At 36.9% G+C, this 27,489-nt stretch overlaps 1 protein-coding gene across 1 annotated transcript in view; it reads left to right on the plus strand.

Annotated features, from left to right (window-relative positions):
* LRBA (LPS responsive beige-like anchor protein) overlaps window positions 1-27,489 on the plus strand; it is a 373,544-nt gene that overhangs the window by 234,713 nt on the left and 111,342 nt on the right. The window contains exons 42-45 of the mRNA XM_017744109.1: window positions 16,564-16,681; window positions 17,632-17,734; window positions 18,926-19,041; window positions 21,113-21,225. Of these exons, the coding sequence (XP_017599598.1) occupies window positions 16,564-16,681; window positions 17,632-17,734; window positions 18,926-19,041; window positions 21,113-21,225 (450 nt within the window). The remainder of the gene's footprint in view (window positions 1-16,563; window positions 16,682-17,631; window positions 17,735-18,925; window positions 19,042-21,112; window positions 21,226-27,489) is intronic.

Consider the following 27,489-nt stretch of genomic DNA (forward strand, 5'->3'; position numbering starts at 1 on the left):
CTTGGATTTGCCACTTATATTCTTTTTGTCACTAAAGAACACAGTCATACTGGAGTACACATTTTATTATATTAGGATTTGTCTAATTTGGGGTGTTTTTTATCCCAGAGATGTGTAGTCTTTGCATGGGATGCTTCTTGGAAATTACTGTGAAGCAAAACTAACCAGCTGAGTTGTCTGTTCTGCAGTGTTTCTACAGCTGGCAAAGAGCAGCTATGCTGGAAAACACCTGTGCAGTGGCAATGACAAGATGTTTTCAGAGGCACAAAAGCACACAGTGGTTCCTGAAACTGAGAGGAGGGTTCCACCACCCTGTTAATGCCAGTGGGATCTGACACACAAAGAATTGATTTGGGGCTCTTTAGTCCTTTCCCCCAACATCCTGGGCTGCATTAAAAAAGTTGTGACCCGGAGGTTGAGGGAGGTGATTCTCCCTGTCTGCTCTGCCCTTGTGAGACCCTACCTGGAGTATGTGTCCAGGCCTGGAGTCCTCAGCATAGGAAGGATGTGAATCTTTGGGAGTAGGTCCAGAGGAGCCTGGAGGAGGAGTGACGGTGATCAGAGAGATGGAGGCTGAGATTTGGCACTTTTCAGCCTGGAGAAGAGAATGTTCCAGGGGGGCCTTCAAGCAGCCTTCCTGCACCTAAAGGGGGCTTAAAAAAAAGAAGGAAAATCAGGACCAGTTATAAACTATAAGGGGAAAGCTACAGATTAGATGGTAGAAAAAAGTTCTTTACTCAGAGGGTGGTGAGGCACTAGCACAGGTTGCCCAGAGAAGTTGTGGATGGGGGTCATTCCTGCCAACATTGGTGGTGGAAGCAGGTGATCTTTAATCAGAGAATTACAGAATCTTTTAGGTTGTAAGGAACCTCCAAGATCATCAAATCCAACCTTTGACTGATCACCACCTTGTCAACTAGAGCATGGCACTGAGTGCCTCGTCCATTAAGTTCCTTTCCAACCCAAGGCATTCTGAGATTTACCTGAGGAGTCAAGTTAGGGAACTGACCTAACAGGAAAGGTCCTTTTCTTCCATGGATTTTTGCAAGGATGATGCCCTGAGCCAACTACCTCTGGGTCCATAGGAACATTAATGGCAGGAGAAGGAAGGAAGCAGGACTACACAGTTTGGAACAGGCCGCACCATCCTTGTGGCTGCCACCTGCTGTGGAGCCATAGCCACAAACTCCAACTGTAGTCAAATGTTAACTGGTGAATTAGGATTTTAATCGACATCCTTTAAATTGGTTGGAAACTTATATGGAGTGTTTCCGCAAGAATCCACAAGAAGTGGAGAGTTCAGCCCTTTCAGAGATAAATAACCTTGTTATCAAGAACAGTGTCCTTTGGGGAGAAAATGTCTGGTGTTAAAATAGAGTAAGATAGATACGTATATATAGTATTGTCAACTGCCACTGATTTCTACTGCTGTTTTAATGTAATATTTTTGTGGGCTTTGTTGTATTTGTTGGTTTGGGAATGATCCTAATTACTCTTTTGGCAGTTTGACATCCTTCTGTATATGTTGGATGCAACATCATTTACATTGTCTCTGGATTGCTTTTCAAACACAGATCCTAAAGCCAAGGATTCCTGCTCCAGAGAATACAAGCTTGGAAATTGTGTCCTTATGTAGAAGTCAGTTGTTCCTTCTAACTTAATGCTGAAATGTTAAATCTGCTCCATCCCATGTTCCCAGGCAAAAGTTGTGTCATCTACCATTTCCCAACCCACTCCTTGTAGTGCTCACAAGATAATAATCAGATATTACCGGTATGACACTTCCCCCTTGAGAAAGGAAAGTCATTAGTGTGTAAATATTAAGTTGTTACTGACTCTGTGATAGCATCCAGAACTTCATTCTTGTGATCCTAGAGAAGGCTGTATGATCTGTATGGCTGCAGGTGCACCAGTGCTATTTAGAAACTGCTTTAATTATGCTTATTACATATAATAATTTTTCTTTTATATCTTTGTATGTCTTGCATTTAAGCAACATGGCACAGAGATGTTTTTTCTTCTCTGGAGAAAGTGTTCTGGACAGATAGTACTTGGAAAGCAAGAGTTAATTTTTACTTTTTATAAATTATGGCTTTTTTTTTTTTTTTATTTTCAGGTCTTGTGTTCCAGTCCTTGGCCCTGCACTTTGAACCTAAACATAACTAGTTAGTACTGCTAGAAAAGTCTTACAAGAGCCCTGATTAAAGGACTTTGATAAAGTAATTAAAATACTAGTTACGTTAATTTCTTTCTTTGGCCTGTGACTTTTGCTTCTTAGCATGATGGAGTTTGGAAATCAGCATACAAGCATTATCATTGATCTAAAAACTGGAGCCAGATTTTTTTTCTATTTGCTTTTAAAGAGATTCTAGTGTTAATTTTTTGAACTGTTTGCAAAGCTGCATAATATTTTGATTTATTTTGTTTGCTTTATTTTATATTTACTGCCAAATGGCTTGTTCATAAAATGCAAAATCATGCAATGTAAAGTCTCTGGAAATTATCTTGGTGTATTCAATCTAAATTACTTTAAAGAATTCTATCTGATTGCCATTTTCAAAAAGAACTGAATAAATACTATCCTGAATTCCTGCAATATACACAGGTTTGCTGGAGAGAGGAGTAGATAAAGCATATGTTTACATGACTTCCACAATAAATGGTCTCCCTATGCAGTTTGCAAATAGTGATTATAATTTCATGTTAATAAGATGCAGGAAAATGCGCTGAAGGAACAGTGCTTTGCTGCTTTTGTCAGTTTCATCAAACTGATTTTGTCAGCACTGGAGCATAACCCTTGCCACATCAGTTTGAGTGCTCATTAGGCAGCCGATTTGTCTGAATCCTCATTAAATTGATTAACTCATTTACTTATGGATGATGACATGTTATGTGGTACAGGAATGGTGGTTAGAGCCTGGAATCAAGACTCTTGTTGACTTTGTTGGTATTCAGTTGTTCATTTGTTTCTGCAATAACCTGCTGCATTTTAGGACTACAGCAACAGTGATTTACATTTTGCAGAAGCGTGGCATCAGCTGAAGAGTTAAACTTACACTGTGTGAACTTGCACCTCTGTCAGTCAACCACAGACAGCAGTTTAGGAGCTTCTTAGGTTCATAGCCTGCTCTGAATCCCTGTTTATTCCACTTGGGTACTAGACTTTCTCCTAAGAACCTAAACGGCTCTCTTGAACTTCTGGTTTAATGTAAATTAAATAACAAAAGCGAAACAAGTACAAAACCTCTTTGGTTACACATTCAGAAGAGGGAGATGTTATTAAGTGAGGATACTTGAAACAGTTTTCTGAATGATAGGTTTCAGAAAAATTATCAAAACGGAAAAAAGAAATCAGTTGATGATTTGGATCAAATTCTGTGTATGCACAGTTCAGAAATTTGTAGTTTTACAGTTTGGTATGTTGATATGCCTCTCATATTTTAAGACACTGACTGTGTGCAGGTTTTGAATGCCAGTCACTATTTTGGCATTCATATGTGAAACTAGAAAAGATAATTTAAACTTGCAGGGTTTAGCAAATAATAAATATTTTGGTTGAATTCAGTGACTCTGCATTTAAGTGGATGACAAGCATAACATGTATTTTTGAGCCGAGATTAAATGCAATTTGGGAAAGCTGAAGAAACAGTGGAGCATTTCGAACTTTGTGAAGATGAGGAAGCCTGAATTCTTGAGTGGCCAAATTATTTATTTCAGTGATAATTGCATTTGCTGTTCCAGGGCTGAATGTGCCATAAACACAAAGTGGTGGGAAGATGCCCTATGCTTTGGCAAAGCAGAGAACTTTTTGTATCACTGGGGTGCAAAACAAGCCTCCTTCTGGGCTGTGTCAGTGTTGGAGAAGCACAGTTTGAAAATGCAGGCTGGAGATCTTCCTCTCTAAGTGTAGGACCAGAAGCAGCAGTTGGCCAAACTACAAGAAATTAAAAGCCAAGACACTTTCAAAGATTAAAGAAGAAATTTTCAACATGCAACTAGGAACTGTGTTAGTGAGTTAGACTAAAACCATTCCATCTCCTTTACCCCTTCATTATTGTCCTTCTCCCTACCCTAGGTGACTTTCTACCAGAATACCTGTTGAACTCCAGCTTTACCCCATGGCCTCAAGCATGCTCCTTGGAGAAAGGAGGGCTTGGGGTGGCAGTAGGAAGTGACTGAGGATGCGTAAGATGAGGCGCAAAGTTTGCAGGGCAGCCACCTGCAAAAATCCTTGTGAAACTGCAGGTTGAATGGAAGGTCATAGAGCAGGAGAGAGGCAATAGTCCTGGAATTGTCTGGGAAATAAGGCAGTCTTTTAATGGACAAGAGAGTTGGGGAAAAAAGGTAGGCCACTGAGGGAAATGTAAAATGATTTTATTATAAACTAGCTAGAGCTGTGTTTGCTTTAGCATAAAGGATAGTCATTACTTCATTTTTAAAAATCATTAGTGTGCATATATATATATACACTGTAAAACTAACTGCTGCAAGCTTTTTTGATAATAAAAATCACTGTTCCCCAGTTCAATCTTCTTTGACTAAAGTTAGGATCCGTGATGTTCTTAGGCTTCTTGTAAGGTTAATACTAAATGAATCTTAAGTTTTTGTAGAATTGAAATGAGATGAAGCATAGGAAAATACCCTGTCATTGTAACAATTGTGCAATATTTGTGGTTGTATTTGTTTATTTTGATACACAATTTTACTGAGTCTGTCAGACCAGTCTTGTTTCATTGAGAAGGCGACCAAAGTGCAGGAAATCTTGCATCCTTTCTGTAAAAGAGATTACTGTCACGGAATTAAACAGAGCTAGAATTTCACCCACCCTTTTATTTTTTTTTGGAGGAAACAGCTCCAAACACATCATATTTGGGAACTTCTTTATATTAGATGGGCTCTTTTAGAAATGTCTTTTATTTTATTTTACTAATGTATGCCTGTATTTGGAATGATGGGGAGAGTTTGCAGAAACAAGTTCTTTGACTCTTATTTCAATTACTGTTTCTGTAGAATCATATCATAGCATGTTTGCAAAGTGCATATGGAACACAGATAATATTCAGACAGGAGGCTGGTGATCAGAGTTAAATTACTGGGCTCTAAATTTTTCTACATCCACCTCTTTTCCTTCTTCACTTGCTCTGACAGTTATAGACCGTTCCTCTAATAGGGCTTGCATTTGAAGATAAGCCTGCATGTAAACAAATTAACTTTTCTTAAATGGAGAGCCATTTCATCTGCAATAATATACCAATTCATAAACTATCAGAAGCATATTTTTAAAAAAAGAGAAAGATAAATGACCCATTGTATAACACTTACTATTAGGCAGACTAGATGTCCCTGTGTTCTGGGAGATAAGGCTCTTGTATTATTACACCCTAATAAAATGAGTTAATGTTTTAGTATCAGAGATAAAAGGACAGTTGGATATATTTAATAACCAAACTGAGAAACACTTAATTTTAGTTGTCTGTAGCAATATAACACAAATTCCCCTGTAAAACAAATTGCACTTTTGGAATATACTTTAATGTGCATTCGACAAAGGAGAAAATGAGGTGATTGAAGTTCAATTTGTAGCATGTTATTAACCATTTCCGCTTGACTAGATGCGTAAAAGGATAATGGATGAAGGTTTTATTATTGCCTTTCTGCTAAAATGAAGTGGTGTAAAAGATAAGGTGATGAGATTAATGAACATAAGGAAAAGGTGTAATCAATCAAACTCCAACAGGGTGATGAGATGACAGTACTTGAGATTTGCAAGGATACATGTTTTTAAAAGTGGATTTTATCAACACCGACATTTTGTTTGGGTGGAATGCTGAGAAGCAGATACATGCCAATTTTAGTTATTTTTTCATGGATTCAATTACTACTGTATTTGAAGCTTCAGCAGTTAATGTAACAAATTAAAGTTGTTAAGTCTATTGTTAAATTTAAAATCCACATTAAAACCCCCTATATGGATATTGAGGGAGGACAAGCAAATACAACTTCTATCAAGCAGGAACAATGTTTCATTGATCAGTATATCAGTTCTTCACTGGTGGAGCACTCCTAGGTGTGTCTGGACGAGTTATTTTTAGTCTGTGCTACTGCCTCAAGTTTTGCGTCCTTGTCATTTTGGCATTTCAGTTACTGGTTTTCATGCACTCAAGGAAGAGTGAGGAATGCTTTCCTTGCTCTGTAATAAGTTCTCAGACATTGTACTCCACAAGATTTCAACTTCCAACTCCTCAAATAGAAAATTGATTATCTTGTAGTGATAAATCTACTAAAGTTTCTAGCTGTAAATGTGTTCCCCTTTGTAGGATGAGATATTTCATACTTCAGATCTCAAATCTTCTTTCCTCTAACACATCTCTTAAAATTGTTACCCACTTGAATATCTATAATGCTAACATGTTATAGGAAAAATTGATTACAGGTGTTTTACTGCCAGATCCCAGATTCTTAAAATTACTTGTAAGTACATCAGTTAGAAAAACCCCTAAAGCTAGATCTTCTGTCTTAAAAAAAAATTAATTTTTTTTTTTAATTTTTAAATTTTTTTTTTTTTTTGAAAGAACACTGAGTTCCACACCAAATCACTTAAGAACTGCAAATGCCTCTGGAAAATCAATTTTTCTAATGCCTTCAGTTTCCTGCTCCTTTTAAAAAAACTTAAACCTTTTTCAAAATGTGGAACTGACTAGGAGGGGAGCTGCTATCCAGTTAGGCTCTTTTCCCTACTTGAAAAAAGATTTAAGAAGGGCTCCCACATCATTCTTTCAAATGTGGTAAATTTACTTGATGAGAGTTGCTGATTAAAATGCTGCCTTAAGTTAGTTTTTTAGATGAAACATGCACAAGCAGGATAAATTGCTGTATTTTTGCAAGGAACTTAGTTCTTGGCAGCACTTAGGCCAGGATGGATAGGATATTGCTATGGGGTTAGGGTTTTCTAAAAAGAAGCAGTTGAAAATACTTTTCCCTCTTGACTTCAGCATTTATGAAACACTGTTATGTACTGGCTGGAAACTGGGGCTTTGTAAATACTCCCACATTAGGCTTGACTTTTTCTGGCTCTTAGGAAAACTTCCAGTTGTGCAAAACAGCATTGTGGGTTTGAAAGATAAATGCATAACACAGCCCAGATTAAAATTCTTCACAAGAGCTAATATTTTCACATAGACTTACTGCCCTCTCTCCTCCTGTCATCTGCAGAATTCTTTGATAGACTTATTTTTTATTGGGCCCTCAGGAGTAGCAAGTTTTAGATTTAATACTCCAGGGGGAATGGCAAGGCAAATCATGTTGTTGGATCAATTGTTCAGCTATCCCCAGACTGCTGTCTGTGTATCTGTTACACTTGAATCACATTTTCAAGCCTTTCTTATCAATCATTTGGACTAGAAATGCAGTTTAATTTTCTATTGCATTTTTAAGCTGAAATAAGGGTTATGTTCTTGTTCTGTTACCCCAGAATCATAGATGTGGTTGTAGACCTCACATTAGCTGTGCCCCTGGCTTGCTTAATTTTGGAAAAGGGTTTTTGCTTGTAGGAATGCTTTAAAGCTGAATTTATATTACTTTACTTTCGCATATACTAAAATGAATATCAGCAGTTATTGTATAAAACCTCCTCTTCACATGGCTTTTTGTTCTTTACAAACATGGGGCAAGTTTTAATTGGAAAAATTTTTCTGTGGATGATCTAAAGGGATATTCCCTTAAGTCACAGGCCATAACAAAACCTTGGTCAGTGACTGATTTCAGTCAGTTCTTTCATCTGAGAAATTAATCTACTTTTGCAGGAATATAAGACAAATGTAAGAATACAGATACAAAATATGAAGTACTCATATATACTCATGGGGGGCTTTGTTATAAAAAAGTGCACGTAGGAGACGTGTCCTTTGATAACTAAGAACAATTCCTCTGTTTTGTTGTCATATCTGTATTCTGCTTTGGTTTGTAGTAAATGAACTTGCAGGGAGAGGAAAAGGGCTTGAGCAGCGAAGGGTTTTATAGCAGTTCTGTGCTATCTTCCATCCCAGCTTCTGAAAGCAAGAGGGAAAATTTCTTCAGCATTATATACAGTCCCAGGCATCCCAAATGAGGCAAATAAATGTCAGCCCCCGCAGGTGCCCCAGTTCGCTTGAAGGGGATTTGGTTCCTGCAGCAGTTGAGAGTCTCTGCAACACAAAGGTGGCATTAAGCCATTTTTGCTTTCCCATCCCTTTGCAAGGGGCACCTTCTGTGCCACATCTCTCATGAAACACAGCACAGAATCTTCTAATGTAAGCTGCTGGCTTGGCAGCTTGGGAGTCTGACTTTTCTCCTTGCCTTCAAGAGGCACATCTGTTCTTCTATGTATGGGCTTGCTTCCCATTAATGAGCTGATCAGATGCAGTCTTTCTTGATGACTGGTATTAGAGCTTCCTGCCAGATGTGTGGGGGAGTTTTTGTTTTTGTTTTGTTTCTGACGAAGGGATATGAAGGTCAGCTTACAGTCATCGATTAAAAAAGAAAAAATCCTTTTTTTTGGCATTGAAATTTATTTTTTCATTGCCCATTTGCTTTCTGCTCCTCCTTCTGCAACATCAGATGGAAACAGCAGACACTGGACAGCTGCCAGTGTTGCAGGTGTGTTGGTTCCTTCTTGGTTGTAGTTGCTGCTTCCACTTGCATGTGTTCTGACTGGAGAGGCCTTTGCTGGGTACATGGAGTAGCAGCCCCTGGGAGAAGTCATATCCCATGAAGAAAGTGGTGAAATAGGCAGATGCAGGGCATAGCAGTGGAAATCTGACCTAACTGTTCTCATTTGCTGTTCAAAATAGGAATTTAAAGGGACATTTACAGCAAACATGAGCCTTATTTTTCTAAAACAGAGGCTCCCCAGGCCAGTGATCACAGAGACCAACCTGAAAGAGCTCAAGAAGTCTTTGGACAACATTCTCAGGCACGGGGTGTGACTCTTGGGGATATCCTGTGCAGGGCTGGGAACTGGAGTTCAGTGGTTCTTGTGGGTCTCTTCCAACTCAGGATATTCTGTGATTCCAAAAAAAAAAAAAAAAAAAAAAAAAAAAAAAAAAACAACATTAAAAAATATAGATTTTTATTTTCTGTGCCCTGCCTTTAAGATGCTTGCTCCTGTTCCTTACCTTTCACCATACATAGTTAATAATACTGCTGTGGATAGGAGCTGCTGTGAGTCTGGCAATTGTCCACATTTTCAGACTCTGTGCTCGTTAAAGATCAGCCAATAGTCTGATAAAGACTGTCCTCCAAGACTTTTCTGCACTAGGAATTTTATAAAAGGAGAGGGACCAACCTGATCTTTAAACTTAAAAACTTTAAACTTAAGAAAAAACCAAATCTGCAACCTTTTTGTCATTATAAAAAAAAAAAAATCTCTGCTTCATTCCTTTTCACAATTTCTCTGGTTCTTCCATCTTTAAACAAGGGAAAGCTTTTTAGGGCTTGTTTTGAAAACCTTTTTATTTTTTTAATTGTAGTAGCATTACAACATCATGACATGGTTTTGAGCCACTAGTCCTATGTTGTCTTACTTCTATTAGGAAACTTTCTGTATGTTTTCAAAACATGGGTCATGGTCATCCTTATCACCTGGAAAACATAAACCTGTTTTTATTTTCCTAATGGGAATACCAAGTTCTAGGGAGTGGGCTAAAAAATTTGAGGTTAAGTTTTAAAAGAGTTTTAATTTTATAACCTCCTTTCCAATAATAAAACATTTCCATAATGAGTTCTATCTGAATTTGTATTTCCTTTTTTTGTTAGCTCACAAGGAGATGGGAAGACAAATTAATCGATCAGTTTTCACAGAGGGAAAATTTGGAACATCTAAAGCTTCCTGTTCTTTGTCTTTTAGTTTTCTGCATTAATAAACTTGAAGGTGAGCTAAATAACAAGGTAGCAACATCTGTGCTGACACAAAGTTATGCACGAGAAAAAGAAAGTTGTGAGGGATTTTTTTAAGCCGTCTAGACACCTGCTCCTCAGCTGGTTAGATAAAGTGATGGCAAATGGAGTTTCCCTACCTAGTTTTCCAAAATTCTGTCTTACACAGAGTAATGATCATAGAATCCACCACTGCATCATTCATTATTACCAAGTCTTAATACTAATACTTTATTTCAGCATTTTTTAATGCAAATTGCACTATTTAATATCATCAGCTTCTTTTGACAGCTTCTACACAGTGAGAAATCATTTCATGGAATTCTGCTCACTGATGCTTAAGCTCTCTTCTTGAGCTTTTGCAGGTAATGTCATTTTTTCAATGTATACAAAATGAAATCAAAACAAGCTTTTTTAGTATTTGCACTGTGTCTGTTAAACTGATGGAATTCATTGACACATGAAATCATGAAGTTGTATGATTTAATGCAGTCCACAAAGACTATTCTGAGTTATTTCTAAATGATTGAAAGATTCTTGGTTATGATTTGTTGTCTGCATCATTTTACATAGCAGGTGTATGAAGTCTGGGTATGTATGAACATCACTGCTGTAGCAAATAGCATAAACAGGTAACCCTGATAGAGGAAAAAATGTTGCCCTTCTCCGGGTGTTGTAAACATCTGTATGAGCCTTTGGTATCTACCTCTTGAGGAGCAGATCCAACTAACTCTTAAATCAGAATGTAACTAAATCAAGATATCAGTCAACTCCTACAAGAATCTGTGAATTCCTGCAATTCTGGCTCCTTTTTATCGTAAATAAGCCTGCTGTCATATTTTCCAAAGCCAGTTATAACTTCATGTCCTTAACCTTGCAGGGCTGGACAGCCACCCAAAGCTATATCAATTTTCTTCTTTTTGAACTTCCACTATCTAAGGCTGCATAATTTAACTTCCATAGCTGTCTTTTGCAATCAGATGGTCCTGTTCTTTGGGTTAATTAAATGTTTTCTGATAGTGGTAATGAACCCCTGCTCTCTAAGAGCCAGCAGGGTTAATCAAGAAGGAAAAAACTTTGTTTATGAGATCCAGTAGAAGGGAGGAAGATAGTTGGTACTGAATTTGCTATCATTGTGTGCAGATTCATTAGTCTCTGTGAGGTGTTTAGAACCACACAGTCATATCAGAAAAGTTCTGAAATACAGGCTCCCCCAGTAATTTTATTTCCAAGTTAGATTGGGATAATCGGGAGGAAGGTTACCTGTAGTTAGTAGAAGATTGCTTTCAGAAAATTTACATTACATGCTTTTTTCACACTGAAATATAGCTTAAGTGGCAGGATACAGGGAGACTATATCATTGTGCATTGCTCTATTTTAATAATGTGGGAAGTATTTTTCATGCCATCTGTGGTCTGTGACAGACTTTATTCTTATTATTATTATTATTTCCAAGCATGTGGTGTTTTTATTTGTTTATTGTGTAGGAAGAAATTATTTCAAAACTGAGTACAAATGGAACTAAATCCTAACAAAAGATTAAACTATTTACTGGTCCAGAGGCCTTAAGGTGTTTGAGGCTAATATAAACAGCATGATGTGAAATAGGAATTTCAGTTTGTGGTAAATCTATCTGTCCCCAGCAGCTTCAGATAAAATAATTCTATCCTTCTTGAGCACATCAATTTGCTAGTCGGTGGTTCATGTATCAAAGAGCATTCTGTGAAAATATCAATATCATTGGTTAATATAAATGAAATTAATTTTTAAAGCTGGGCTAAAGGTTGACATCTGAAAAATTGCATTACTTTGCAGAAGAGAAATTTCTGTCTTCCAGTGAAATTTCAGGTCATAAGGGCAAGTAATTTTCACAATCTTCAATGGGAACCAGTGAAATATGAACTTCATTGTCACCTAGCCCCAAAGCGATAAGATAAAATGAGCTGATACATCATTTGCTGTGGTTTTATCATCTCCTTCAGTAATTGGAAGAGAAAACATAAGAGTCCTTTACCACCCCCCTCCCCAATCCCTTCACCACCCACACCCAGCCATAAGCCATTTTGCTCTGATCAATACAAAGGTCACAGAGTATTTATTTATTTAATTTTTTTATGCTGGGTAAAACTGTCTGGTGGAACATTAAAGTAATGAATATGTTTAATTGAGTTTGTCACCCATGAAAATGCTGAACAGGATTGTGTAACAGACTGTGCATGCTCACAGGGAGGACTGGTTGGGAGGCTGCTGCTCTTTGCCTATGGATTTCAGTGGCTGATTTTGTAAATATCTGAGATTTAAAGCTAAAATCTTACTTGTTGTTTCTTTGAGAAATCTAAAATAAACCGATAAACAATTGTGATTGATTGAAGAGCATGTTGATATTTAAGATTATTAATAGTCTGATCTAATTCCCTGTTAGTTCAGTTGTACTTGGATGTATTTAAAGAAACAGCAGAGTAAGACCCTTTCACTGTGAATCCTGCAGCCAGGAACTAAATAATACCTGGACAGTAGAATCCAAGGATCTTCAGTTGCAAGGCTGAGGTTAAGGTAGAAATCCAGGTTTCTTGTGAATGGAGGGTCAGATTTTGTAGCCTCTGAGTGCTGTAATTTTGCCTTCCTGAATAAAAATGACGCCAAATGACCCAGAATGCTGCTAGAATGTATTTATAAATTTTATGTCTCAACTACAATCAAATTAGAATGTAAATTAAATGCTCTATATTTTTATTCAGTGCTTTGTTGGTTTTTTTTTCTTTGTCTTACATTATAACTTGTTTAAAATTATACAAATGTGCATCAGCTTTTTAAATAAGCTATTTAGCTTTTATTTTACTCATGGCAGTTAAGTTGGCTGGCATATTAAAGTAATATAATTATTCAATTACTGTTTCAGTTCTATAACCCATTTGCAGACTTAATTACTTCTAGCCTATTCACATTTTCAAGATCAATAGTACTTTTCTCTAAAATAAAACATATGATAGCTGATTGGCTTGCTTAACAGGTAAAGCAAAATGTTCATTTAGTCTTCAGTAAAATACTACTTTCCTAATTCAGGAGGCAGCTGTAGTGATGGGGTTTTTTTAACTATTTCATGAAGTCTTTTACAGTAGACATTGTTTATGATCAACATTCAAGGAGGGTTTTGAAGAAAAAGTAGGGTGGGGCATTTGTATTAAAAAGTGGAAAATGACAGAGTAGCTTCTGAGTAAATGAACATTTTAATTTTGGGAAATTAGCTGATATGTGACTGTAAATTGTGAGGAGAGGACTTACTTATATATGATCTTAATTTGTGGTCAGCACTGTGCTACCTGAGTTTTCATGCAACTCTGATTTCAGAATCTCTTCCAAGTAGAATTTAAAGCTGGCTGTTCTTTACTCACTAAGTTCTTGGGGAGTTTTCTGCAGCTGTGCACTGTCAGGGCCATCAGCATTAATACAGGGGCTGGGTACAGGTTTAGACCTTCATTTCTAATACTTGAAGTAAAAGAAGGGACTTCATGCAAAGGTGAAAGTAATTTTGTATTTTTAGTAATGTTGCCATGATGTCTGTTCATCTGGTGTTGCCAAAGTCTGATTACAGAACAGTTTGTCTGATGAGATTTTTGGAACTGTAGAATTTTACAATCGGCTCATTTGTTTGTGTGTTTTTAAATGAAATGGGAAACGGTATAAGTTGTCTTTTCTCCTGTAGGGTGCTCTGTCTTTTGAAACAAATGCAGTGTGCAGTAGATTAAACTTCAATCTGATGTGTTGAATCAACTGAAATTCTGTAAATATTTCTCATGTGGGGAAGGCAGTACTATTTGTGTAGATTAAATTAGATTCTACACTCTCATTAGTCTCTGCTCCACAAGTTGTTCCAAAACTGGTGGTGACAAAAGGCAGAAGTGAGTTGGTTTTAACCTCAAAATATTGTACAGTAGTATGAAGAAGATAGTTGCTCTTAAAATCTGATTTGAATGTCTGTGTAGTGTGGCTTATGGGTGAAAAAAGGAAAATGCAAAAATAGTTTTTGAAAGTTGTAATTCTGATGTCAGAAGTGATAACAGTGACTTTAAAAAACCAAATAGTTTGCCAGGATAAAAATGCTGAATTTATTTTGAAGAACCAGTCCGTTTCTGCAACTAGGAGTTTCTATTAATATTTGCTAGGGAATAAAAGGTTGTGCTGGGTTTTCATAAGGAATACTTATCAGTGCACATGAAAGAAATGTGTTTGTCTTCTGGACCTTTCATCTGCTCTAGGTGGAGTGATGAGCGGGAGCGGGGGCAATGCTGCAGTTTCCATGGCAACTGGTTCACTGGCGGGCTAGACCTCTGTCTAGGGTGCTGTCAGTGTGCCTGGAGTTTCAGAGAGCGCAGTGTCCCAAAGAAGGTCTGCTTCCACCTAATCCAGTTTTAATTGAACTCCAGAGACTTTGAAGTGAGGCTGCGGAGCAGGCAGACCCTGCTCCAGCCCGGAATGAAGGCCTTGCCCGGCCCGGCCTCAGCTGCTTCTGTCTGCAGATGAGCTCTGTTAATGAGTGGTTCAGGGAATGGTTACAGTGGTGGCTGGTGGTGTTTCTGCAGCGCAGTTCCAGTTCCTGCTGTAAATCCTCTCACACTGAATTCGGTAACTTCATCGCGGCTCTGCAAGGTGCGCAATGCAAACCACCTCTGCTCTTTTCAAGTTGGTGCTTTTCCTTCCAGTTTTGAGGAGGTTGCAGGCAGCAAGCTCTGGGCCTTGTGCAGGGTTCCCACTCTCGCAGAAAATGCTCACTTCACAGGGTAAAAGTAATAATGATTTAGCATGCTGATTTTACTCACAGAGTCCACATAGTAAGTGTTTGAATTTGCCATGCACAGACCGATAGTGACAAACAGGCTGTTGTGTTTTAATTGTTACAGAAAAGTGGAGGTCACCACAGTGCTGTCTGTCTCAAAAAATCAGTCATTGCAATTATAAGCTCCAATTTCAAGATCATAAGATGGATGAATACCAGCGAAAAGTACTAAGAGATTTCTGTGCACGAGCACTGCAACTTTGTCTCCTTTGTTACCTCTTTTGATGTTGTGTTCTTAGAGGATATTTATCTGCATGTGCCAAAAGCCACGCACAGTGGTTCTGAATAGCACCACGGAATTATACAAATCTGCTAGGTAGTGTGGATGGGTTATGGATGTGCTATGGGAAGTGTCAGCGTGGCCCAAGTCTGTTGGTTCCTCAGTTCCAGAAATGTTTATCAACCACTGATAATCTCTGGTCCTTCCATTACATTTCTGGAATTTTGTACTGGAATAATTATGTAGTTTTTTCCTTCTCTTTCTATGTGTGTGTGTGTGTGTGTGTGTATGTGTGTGTGTGTGTGCTGGGAGCTAAGTTGACTGTGGCACTTGAATTGAGGTGAAGATGAGGGATTAAGTAAAAAGAAAGAAGGTGTGGGAGATGATTTGCTTTGTACGCTCTCATCTGTGCTATCAGTTTTTGGTTTGCCAGTCTTGTTTGCTTTTAATTCACAAAACTGGTACAGTATTTTATGCTTTACTGTGTAGTGCTTTTATAATGGTGCATCTGCCCTCTGTGCTACAAAAATGCAGTTTTATTTCTCAATATATGCTACATGTGAGGCAAAATCCTCCTTTGTTAAAAACCTGTAAATGATTGGTTTCATTAACAGTCTTTGTTACGTTAAGGGCTTGAATTTCACTTTTTCTTTTTTATACACAATATATTGCTCAAGTGAAGTTGTGGTAAGAGTGATGTTAACAAGGAATGCATCTGAGCCTCCTTTTATGTGATGGGTTTCTATTAAGTGCTTTTGTGTTTGCAAAAATTGACAAATCTCAGATTTTCCTTCTCCTGTGGTTTGTTAATCTGAGGCAGAGAAGTGTCCAGTTTCTCTGTCCCTTAACAGTTACGTAATTAAGCTTTGAAACGAAAAGGAAAAAGTGAAGCAACAAAGAAACAAAGTGGCTGAGGACTGAAAATGGGATTAGTTTGAATTGTGAAGGCAGACTAAGCATCTGTGTCTGTCAGATGGGATGACAGGAATTGTAACAAGTTATTTTGACAACCGCTTACTCCATAGAGAGATTATGCTGAGTTCATTTGCAGGTTTGTGTTTAACCTTTGCTGACAAAATGATACTTAACCTCTTATACAGCCAACCTTTCTAGTTCCAGAATTAATGAATGCTGCCTTAATGATAAACCTAAGGAACATTTTTTTTCTTTAAAGACATTTTTTCCTTGCTTATTTGTTACAGGCCTGTTATTACAAGGCTGAAGGGAGTGCAGATACATCTAAATGCTACTAGAAATACATTTCAGAATATGGTTTTATGCTTTGCTGAAGTGCTAAACATTTAAAAATGTTTTTGAAACTCTGAAACTGTTAAGGAAAATAAGACAGTTGTCTTTAAAGGGAAAAAATGCAAGCAAATTTTTAAAACATTTGACATGAGTAGTTGAATTCGGGAGTGCAAAACATGCATTAGAGATTCATAGCATGATTTGAAGTTCGAGCATATTTTAATTTTACTGCAGGTTTTGCACATAATTGGTAGAATCCATGTTTGTGGGTCAAGGAGTTTCTCTTTTGCAAGGTATTACGTATCCAGCCAAGATACTTAAAACATCCTCTCTGTCTGTTTCTCCTAGATTCTGGCATATACAGAAGGGCTCCATGGAAAATGGCTCTTCTCAGAGATTCGATCTATTTTTTCCCGACGTTACCTTTTGCAAAATACAGCACTGGAGATATTCATGGCAAATAGAGGTAAGGTGAGCCTAAAGAAATGACGAGTGTGGATGTGGGGACATGTGCATTTTTGGTGTTTAGTCATGGATTTGTGTAGGTAGAAAAAGGGCTTGGATTAATTGTCTCATTATTTAAGTCAGTACGTTTTTGCAGTTTGGTTTCTACTTACAATTTTTTGTTTCAATGAGAAATTATGATCAAGCATGAAAACTGTGCATTATCAATGCCTCACTTTCATTTATATCCACGTTTATTTGGCATTCTTTGGGGACTCCTGCTTAAGGCATTCCTACCTCTGATCTGTTATGCATGCAGGATTTTTTGTGTCTCCTTGGAGGGTTGATAGTTGTTAGCTGGACACACCAAGAACAACAGAATGAAAGAATTTCACTACTGGATTAGACCAGTGACTATGCCTTCATGCTTTATTTAAAATGCAAAACGTTGTTTTGGTAATGATATTGTCCAACAAAATATTAATCATATGCATAAACACTTGTACTCTCTGAAGTCATCAGTGGCCACTGGTGATACCATAATTAGATTGTTAGCTCAATTTTTAGGTTGCTGTTACGTAATTTCACATATTTCAGACAAAATATGAAGGTAGCATTTTGAAGACTATGTTAGAAAATATCTAGAAAGTAAATTAGTAAATGTGTGAACCAGTAAATACATACTTTTTAAGATTAGTTCTTGATAGTCAATCTGTGCATATAGGTTTAATTTCTATTCATAAAGGAAAACAAATGTAGACCTTGTAAGATTTGTTGGAGTGACAACTTCTGTTGAAATTCCTGTTAGTGATATACAAAAGGAGTTCTGGAAATTAAAAAAAAATATATCTACAGCAACCTGAAAGAAACTTGGCTAATCTGTTGAACACCTGAACTTACGGTTGCATTGTATTGGTCAAGAAAGCCTAAAATGTGTAAAATCATGCTGTATTTCAACTCTTGTATTCACAGTGGGAGTCATGTTCAACTTCCCTGACCAAGCAACAGTGAAGAAAGTGGTTAACTGTCTACCTCGGGTTGGTATTGGTACCATCTTTGGACTACCCCAGACCAGGTATTTTAGAATTTGAATTAATTTTATCTGTCAATTCTAAGAGTTCTTTATCTTTCATCAAACCTGCCCACATAGTTTACAGAACATGGAGCAGGAAACCCTTAGGGAGTATCTTGATTGTTACTTTAAATTTTTATTTTCAATAGACTTCTGTACATAGGAATGGGATTAAAACAGTTTGGGATGTTTTCTGTTGTGTTTTGTATGTGTTTTTTTTTTTTTTTAATCCAGTCCAGGAAAAAAAAAATCTCTTGGATTGCAATTATAGGCACTTTGTAAGAACATCAGGATTTTTATTTACAGAAACAAATTATGTATGAAAAATTTTAAAGATACATTGAAGACACAATTGCTCAGTATTTCACATCCATTTGTACTGATCAGTTTGGTTGCAACATAATGGAGGTTATTAAAAGAAGAAATCTGTGACAGTTTTCTTGAATTGTTTACCAGTACCTGTAAAAATTTGTTAACTAAAACTATATATAGATTTTTTTTTTTTCTCTTAAGTGATGTGGGTTTGGTATTTACAGATGTTTTTGTTATGAACAAAACAGTCTTGGGAATTTTATGATAAACTCTCGTCTGTTTGATTTATCACTCCAAGGAATGACTCTACCGTCTTCTTTCACAAACATTAGGAAATCTGGCATCAAATTCTAAAAGTTTGAGTTATTTATGACTAACTCCCCAACACTGCCCAGAATTTAAATCTCCAGAGGATGGGCTTCATAATGAAATTCTATCATCTTATCATTGTTTTCCTTTGTTCTTGAGGGATTTAAAAAAACCTCTCCTAAAAGATGACTTTATTCTTATGTGAAATTCTAAAAGTATTGTAATTTTCTTATTTAATGATATTCCATCTCTCTAAATCTCCAGTAACATATTTCTGTAATACATCAAGCCGTCATGGAGCAGCTGAATTTGCACAGCTGTAAAGGTTTCTGTTGGAAATTTTTCAAATCTTGACATTCCCAGCTGTCAGATGCTTTAATTCTTTTATTCTTATTAGATTATAAAACTTTAAAAATGAACTTCAAGTATCCAAGTGGCAGTTTGATCTCCAGAGAAATCTAGCATAGACCTAGTAGAAAGAATATGTACTACTGCCACTAAAATTCAGATACGTAAAACAGGAAGACCCACCAGGTTTTCTCATTATTTTTTTCCAATTTTCTTTGTTTTCAGACGCATTTCTTTGGCTAGTCCACGACAGATCTTCAAAGCTTCCAATATGACCCAGCGATGGCAGCACCGAGAGATTTCCAACTTTGAATACCTGATGTTTCTAAACACTATAGCAGGTATTGCTAATTACTGTACATCAAATTACTGTAATTACACAGAAAAGGAGTTAGTCATGGCACAGTCTCAACAGCTATGGGGCACAACTAGATTTTGGCCTTTTAATGAGTAATTTTTTCTGTGTATGATTTTGCCCTGAAAAACTTCACAAAAGTCCTCCGAAATAATCTTTATTTGTAATTGTATTTATGTTTATGTAAGACTAGAGAGGTATTCATAATGCTGTACTGAGCTGCACTTTAAATCAGAATATCATGACTGCTGTGGGAGGACAGGAACTATATAGACTGTCTACTATTTAGGAAAGTCTCAGAAATAGGAACTTCTTTATCTTTAGTATTCTAAGTTTTAATTTTCATAAGTACTGTCCCCTCTAAATATCACAGATGCAACAAGTTCTCTGTAGGGCTGGGAAATCTCAGCTAGGCAGCAGGGTATTCCTGGAGCCAATAAATGCTACTGTTATGGAGGCCGGTTGTTGGGTCTCATGACAACCCTTTTATTTTCCAACTTACTCTGTCCTCTGAGCACCTTAGAAAATTTCTCAATTTTCAGCTCTTTTCTGTGATATTGACAGTGGTGAAAGGTCTGTTAATTCCCTTTCAGGCTTGGCTCTTGCTAACACGATTGATACAACAAACGCCTGTGCTTGCACTAATTGCGTTTTATACAAATGGTCAGTTTTGGTGGTGCCTGTAATCAGTCATCAAGTCAGAGGTGCCAGGATGCTGGCAGATTTCTAAAAGTAGGGGTCGATCTGCTTGCCTCATTAGTGCCAAAGCTGAATGAGGCACATCATGACACTGTTGTCTGTGGCTCTAATGAATGACCCTTTTCAGCTTTAATATAAAATTGAAATAATAAATTGAATTCTTATCTGCTTGGTGTTTGAGGTTAAAAGAAGCAGAAGGATAACATTATGGAAAGAGGGAAAGTTGAGTTGCCCATGATAAGGAGTTAAAAGAAAGATAGTTATCCCAGTGTCATGTAAGTAGCGTTAATCCTCAATAAGAGATAGTGTGCAACACAGCCAACTGATTGGGGAAAAAGACTGACTCTACCATTTAAAAATTCGGCAAACAAAGATGGAAAAATACTGAGTGGTGTAAGAAAACTGGAAGGAGAAAAACTTTGATGGAGATCTAGAAAATGTTTTCTGACAACCTTACAGATTGGATTGTAAAATAATATTCCTGGGGAAGAGGTTAAAACCTCTCCTTGGAGACTTTAAAGACCAGGCTGAACAAAATCTCAAGAACATGCTGATTGAAGATGATATGAATGAATGAGCCTCTGCAACAATATAATAAAAAGAGACAAGATCCATGTAAAAACGGTGCATTTTAAACTTAGAAACCAGGCTCTGTGGTGTATATGTGTGTATGATAACGTGTTTATTCTAATTGAATATTTTGCTTTTACTGGAAGAAGTACATTATTTCCATCTTAGATGCATGAAGGTGTACACAGGAGCCTGTATCCAGACCGAATTTTCTGTCCTGGTATATGGAATATGGATATGTTGGCATATCCATAGATGGACAATGGGCAAGGATAAATTCTCCTCAAAGTGAATTCTCTAGATGAAACAGTTATTAATTGAAAAATTCTTTAGTCTAAATTCCTGAGCTGCTTCATTCTTCTTTCACATAAAGTATTTAATACAGTATGTAAAAAGAATGCTTTAATTTTTTAGTATCAACAAAAATTGGTGACCCTCCATTTTTTGAAATGTTTCACCTTAAAGAAAAAGAAGACAAGATGGCATAAACAAGGAAAGGAGAAATGGATAGGAAATGAGTGAATTGAACTGTCAATCTTACTGTATGCAAAAGAGTTTACAATTAAAGTGAAATGGGCTGAAATGTTTTAGATTAAATACTAGCAAATTGTCAACTTTTCCATTATCCTTTCAATAAAGCAAAGTAGAATACTGAAATGATAAAAGATCTGAAATAAACTGCAGTTCTTTTGAACAGCTCATAAAGTTATATTGTTGTATCTTTAGAGATTGCTATTTCAGTTAAATATCACTCTTTATTCACAGTGGGTTTTTTTGTTGCTTGTCAGGTCGAACTTACAATGATTTGAATCAGTACCCCATCTTCCCTTGGGTTATCACCAACTATGAGTCAGAGGAGTTGGACCTTACACTTCCTAGCAACTTCAGGGATTTGTCAAAGGTATTTGTCATCAAATATACCTTTATATTTTTATCACAGTAGCTTGCAGTCTTGTAAACATTTTCTGCTGTGTTTAATACATTATTGTTAAATGCATGACCATTAACAGTGGTTCATTTCTATGTGTGTGTACTGATAATAAGGATCAGATTGTGTAAAAATGAATTATTAATGTATTCTTATTGCTTCTGATTGTATCAACTTAATTGTTATTGGAAGGTGCTCTTAGTTGGAACATAGACATTACATTTCATTTCAAATTTTAATGAAGTTAGGAATGCTGAGGCTGTTAAAGATTAAAAATTAGCCTTTTTCTGTTTGGTTGGTTTTATTTTTCTGATGAGAACTCTTTTTTTTTTTAGTAGCAAACCCTGTGCTACCATTATATTTTGGGTACTTTTAATCACTACCCATATCCCAGTGAGCAGAAACATTATTTTATCACTTCCTCTGTGTGTGCCTTCAGGTATGCTGGAGTAATGCAACTGTCCTTTGTCAGACTGACATTGGCAGGTTTGAACAACTTTTCCAAACAATTCCTTTCTGGCAGAACAGCCTTGTGGGTTTTTTCAGCAGTCCCCCCACCATTGGCAGGTTCGATATACAGCCTGTTTATAGAATGTGATTATTCTCTTGCAATGCTTTCCCAGAAAGGACTATTTCATTTTACAAAGTAGAAGCATCTCTCATTTTCTCTACAAAGACTGGGTGCACTGATCAGCAAGCAGTATCTTTTCCTAAAAGGTAGCTTTTATGGGAAATGATTGGCACGTGGAGCAATGTAGCTAATTAGTAGAAAAGGTAAGGACAGTATTTTAGTTTTTTTATAGCTTTTTAGGTTTTTTTTAAGTCTCATAGAAATTGGTAATTTGCTAGTAAAAAAATCCCCAGTGGCAGTATGGCAGCTTTAAAAGTTTTTGCTTTCAGTTTGCAATTGGTTAAGCTAAACACAAGTCTGTGAAAATCTCCAGCAATTTGTTTTATTGGTGATTTAGTGTTTTAACCTTATAAAAGTACTGTATAGTCAGCAAATAAATATACAAGTATATATGTGTATATATATTTGAATGTGTATATATATTTGAAGACTATACCATACCTTTTGTATGTGTATATGTACATAAAGGAATAATGTTTTTAAGTCCAAGTCAGAGATTCTGAGGTACTGTTGTTGTAATATTTCCTAATAGTGTTACTTCATTTGACTAAGTCATTAACTCTAAGGTTTATTAGAATGTCTGGCTGACACAGATCCATATTCATGGGTAAACCTGCACATATTTTATATTTTAACAAATCTGTAAAAGGTAAACAGTTATTTATTTTAAAATAATTTTTTCTTGTGGTATCTAATAAATGTTTTTTAATAATCTCCAGGCCAGAAAGTATCTAAAGGTATTTTACAGCTAAAAATATCTATCACCAGCCTAGAGAACTCTTGTGAATTGCACTTAAATGAACACTGAAAACTTGCAAGTAACATCAGCTCTGTGTAGCTTGAGTTAGGACATAAATTAAATGTACTAATCATTGATAAATTCCTGGGTCACGACATGATTTTTGCGACCTCATTTTCCATTAAATTTTGTTAAATGACACTTCTGCATATAACATGTCATTGCTGAAATAATTCAAGACAAGGAAGAAGATTCTCCAGGTGCTGTACTTCTGAGGGGTCTCCTTTTAATTGTATTTTCATTTGTAACGAGTCAATTCAATCAGCACTGTAGTCCTGGTCTTTCTTCCTCCCTGAAATAGAGCATCTTTTCCTCATTTTAAGTTAGGTACTGCACTTACATCCATTTGAGAGATTGGATAGCAAACCTGCTCTATTTCTATGTGGTTTTTTATGAACATTGACTGGTTATATGGATTTCTCTGTTCATGGAAGTAGTCTTTGAGGAGGATTACTAAAGTGTACTCTCAGTTCTGGGGGAATCTTTCCATTGCTGTTGTTGAGCGAGGACATTACTTAGGTTGCATCTCTATATTCAACCTTCTCAAGCATTTGCTTGAAAACTGGGAACTTTGAACAGCAAATAATTATTGCATATATATATACAGTGATAGTCTTTATGCCATACCTGTTTCAAGTAAAGTAGTTCAGGTTTTGGGTACTCTTTTGGCATTTCTAGCGGTTTCAACTCCATGTAGTCTAAATGTTAAACTTTGTGTCAGAAGACAAATTTGTGACAAGTATCTGGAAGACCTTGCTAATATCTGCTATGAAAATTTGTGGATGTCATGCACATTGTGATATTTTCGTTGTAGCACTGTTATCTTGGGGATAACGCTTCCAACACACGCTAATTAGGTATTGTAGCATGTCTATGCTTTTGCAGTGCTAAAGGTTTTTAAAATATTCAAAGATATTTCACTTCAATGTCCACATGGTTTTAACAGTCATTTATTTCCTTTCCTTATGCATGCCCAGAAACTCATCACAATTTAGTGCTCCCACTGTGCAAGGAAAAGGAAAACTTTGATTTTGATTGGGCAGAAAGGAAGTCAGGTCAATATTTTTGGTTTTTTGGTGCCTAAGACAATGAGGAATTTACTTTTTAAAAATTCTTCAGAAAGTGCAAGTTACGTGTCAACTCTAAGTAACAGTTTTTTTAATGTGTCAGCTAAAGTCCACAGTTAGTACAGATTTAAAGAACTGCAGAGTGTAGGTTAAACCAACACTTTATTTAAGCAGCTTCTTAGGGCACTGTTTTGAACATCAGTCACACAATGATAAACCAAAGCAACTGAAATGGATTGTGGTTAATATTACTGTCAGCCTGACGAATGCTCCTGACAAATGCCAGGAGTGCACTGCCAGCCTGTTACCCTGCTTTGACTCAAGTGTTTATTCCTGAAGAGGTGACTATGGCTTGGAAAGAGTATTACATATTATATTTATAGCGGTATATATTTTATTTATACAACAGGCACAGTTTCCCACCAGAACATGTGGCTTTTTCTGCATTACTTATGTTATTCATAAGCACATTCTTTTCCTTATTCAGTGGAAGCAATAAATTGCATTGTGTTTCTCAACTTGGGTAAGGAAAGAAAATAGAAGTAAAAATACGTGGCAAATACTGAGATATGGAAGCATGATTTTATACTCTCAAAAGTTGGTTACTTTTTGTCCTTGCCATATGCAAGGAGCTGTTGATAATTTTCCTTTCGTAAGGCACAACATTTCTTTGAGATCATAAACTGACACTACTGGAAGAAGAAATTTATGCTACTCTTAAATCTTCTTTTCTCTGCACTATAGCTACATGTGTACGTAATAATATTTTTATTCATATTTTTATCTATTCTATGCAATATTTGCTAAATCATCATCAATTTTATAGGGGCTGTTATGTATGTAATGACTTCTTTTCCAGTCAAGTGTACAAAAACAACAAATAGCTCTCAGCTTCAGTGAAGTGAGATGTTTAATTGGTATGTGGGAGCCACTAATATAAAATACACTTTGACAGAAGAGAAGTAATAGATTTTTTTTACTATGAAAAGTTAGAGTGGTTATGTTGTTCTGATGTCAACTTTACTGTTGGGTGTTCTTCAGCATGCCAGCCTGAATTCTGTTGCAGGGTGCCCTTTTCCGGAGCACAAATTCACTGCGTAAAAAACTTGTGCTTCATATTTTTCCTTGTGTGGAAGCAGAGTGGGACGGGCATGAAATTTGCTTAGTTATTTGCCTCTTGGCAAAGAGATGGAAACTAAGAAATGGTTGGATGTGAACCTATTAGAGTTTTGCAAAGTTTTAAAAGAAATCTTTTTGGCCAGAGGGACATTAAACCTGTACAGATACTCTGTGAACCTGTGCTTTCACGTAGGAAATGTAAATTAAATTTTATTCCGCTCATGCTCTGACACAAAAGGAGTGCAGTTAAGACTGATAAACTCACCAGGACTCAGTGTCCTTCTAAGCATATAAAGCGTGTTCAAAAATTGGACATTAAAGGGGGATGAGAGGAACAGTGTGAGAAATAACAGGAGTGGGTGCAATGACAGTGACTTGCTTTGATAGGCAATTACATCTGGAATTTAGGCACTAACACTTTTGAAGCTTGGCATTGCTGGGCTCAGCACCTGTCCTGGCTACCTTGTCACTGATATTTCAGGTAGGAAATTTGTCATCTGTATCAGTGACAGAAGATACCACTTAGTTAAAAAGTATTCCAAAGTTAGACAGGGTAACCTCAGAAGGAAGGTACAAATATTCTTCCTTTCAGGGCGCTTCATGTGGATGCCTGCTTAAAACAGGACATAAAATATTTCAAGCTTTGTATCAGAATCCGTGGTACTTATGAGAAGGTCCATTATATTTTCTAGAATTTTGGATATCTCAAGAAACAATGTTAGAGGCATTAAGGCCAGCCTGAATGATACCTGGGATATCACTGATAACTGAAAAGGAGACACATTTTCCATTATTCATTTTATATTCTGTTATGGATTTTGATATTTTTAGTATAAGGTGTATTTATCAGATGCTCTCCATTTTCAGATAACAAGTTTTCATGTTTTTTTTTGTGAAACAGAAGTTGCTTCTTGGAGGAGAGGAGCACTTCATCCTCTCTAACGTGTAGGTTGACAGACCTAAACATTTGACATAACCACGTTGGGAGAAACTTTTAGGAGAAGGGATGCATACAAACAGGAAGTACTTTGAGCAGAACCTTTCTTGTGATGGTTCCATTTAGGAAACCATAAAAGAGCAAAGTCTACCTGGGAGAACAAAGACCCTTGTTGCCTGATCTGGTTTCTTTAATACACACAGAGCTGAAAAGGGAAGGTGGGAAGAGAATTGTAAAGACCCTCTTTGAAGGAAGCTGTGCAAGATCATCAAGTTCACATCTCTTGACAGTGCTAGAACTTTAGGACTGTTATGGGCTTTCTTTGTTTAGATTGAATAATCTGTTTTGTAATTAGAAACAGTACAAACTAAAGTGTTGAGTAGTCTGTTATATTCCCATGGAAGTTTTGACTTAATAACGTCATTTTTTCCCAGTTCTAAATGGGGAAAAGTGATTTTGTGAGGCTCTCAAATGCTGGTGACACTCAGACAGATGCTGTCATGGATGAGCAATAAAATGGGTCAATTATCCTTTCTGACAGCTGAGCCAATGTGTTGTATCATTTCCGGAAGCACACTTGCCAAAATTGGGAGATAAAGCTGCAAAGGGCCCCATGGGTCTGTGGCTGGTGTGCCACAGCCCTCTGCCTCTCTGTCTCTCTGTCTCTCTGTCTCTCTGTCTCTCCGTCCCTCCGTCCCTCCGTCCCTCTGTCCCTCTGTCTCTCTGTCTCTCTGTCCCTCCGTCCCTCCGTCCCTCCGTCCCCCCGTCCCTCCGTCCCCAGCCCGTGTCTGCAGCACCACGGTCAGGGATTCTCCAAAAGAGAGCCTCGTCCCTGTCAGCTTCGGCGCCTGGGGTTCAGCACCACGGACAGGGACATCCCGAGACTATTTCGGGGAAAAAGGCAGGGACACAGCTCCGAGGAAGACCGATTTGTTTAAGTTAAGTAGCTGTTGGATTGTTAAGGCCGACTTAGACATGGTCCTTAGAGAGGCTCAGCTGTTGGGATTTTACTATCAATTTCTTCTTTCGCTTTAAGGACAAAGATTTTTGAGTTGATATGTTGATTTGAGCTTCATGCAGCATCTATCTCAGGACCTTTTTTATAATAAACATGATTTCCATATATTTTGTAACAAACATGTGATTTCCATAGTGGTTTGTTTCTCCACAACTCCTGTGGAGACCAGGTGAGGCTGAAGCTTGACCAAAATGTATCTCTGAGATGATTTATCAAAACATACTGTCTGAAATCCTACTCTTTTTAAAATCCTACTTTTAAAAAAAAAAGTTCTGGTAATTTATGTTGCTCTATGACAGTGTCATAACCATCCTTTTATAGCATCACCTTTGGATTTTTTTCTTGTCTTTAGCTGGTTGTTCTCTGTGTCACAGCACCTCCAAAGAACATGACGAGGACGATAGAATGCATCTCATTGCCATTCTTACTTTCTCTTTCATGTTCTCTTCTCTTCTCTTCCCACTAGAGGCTTATTTTTTGAAGTCACAAGAGGCATACTATTTGTACATCAGATGCATATATCAGTTTCTAGGATCACTTGGCTATCTTCAAGCAATCTTTTTTAGAAATTTTAGGGTTTTTTTTAATTTATTGAGGTATTAGGGCAAAAGCCAAGTTTACAGGATCAAAAAGAATAATTTTGGTAATAAGCCTAATCATCTTAAT

Source organism: Corvus brachyrhynchos, unplaced genomic scaffold (genome assembly GCF_000691975.1).
Source record: "Corvus brachyrhynchos isolate BGI_N302 unplaced genomic scaffold, ASM69197v1 scaffold229, whole genome shotgun sequence".
Taxonomy (NCBI): domain Eukaryota; kingdom Metazoa; phylum Chordata; class Aves; order Passeriformes; family Corvidae; genus Corvus; species Corvus brachyrhynchos.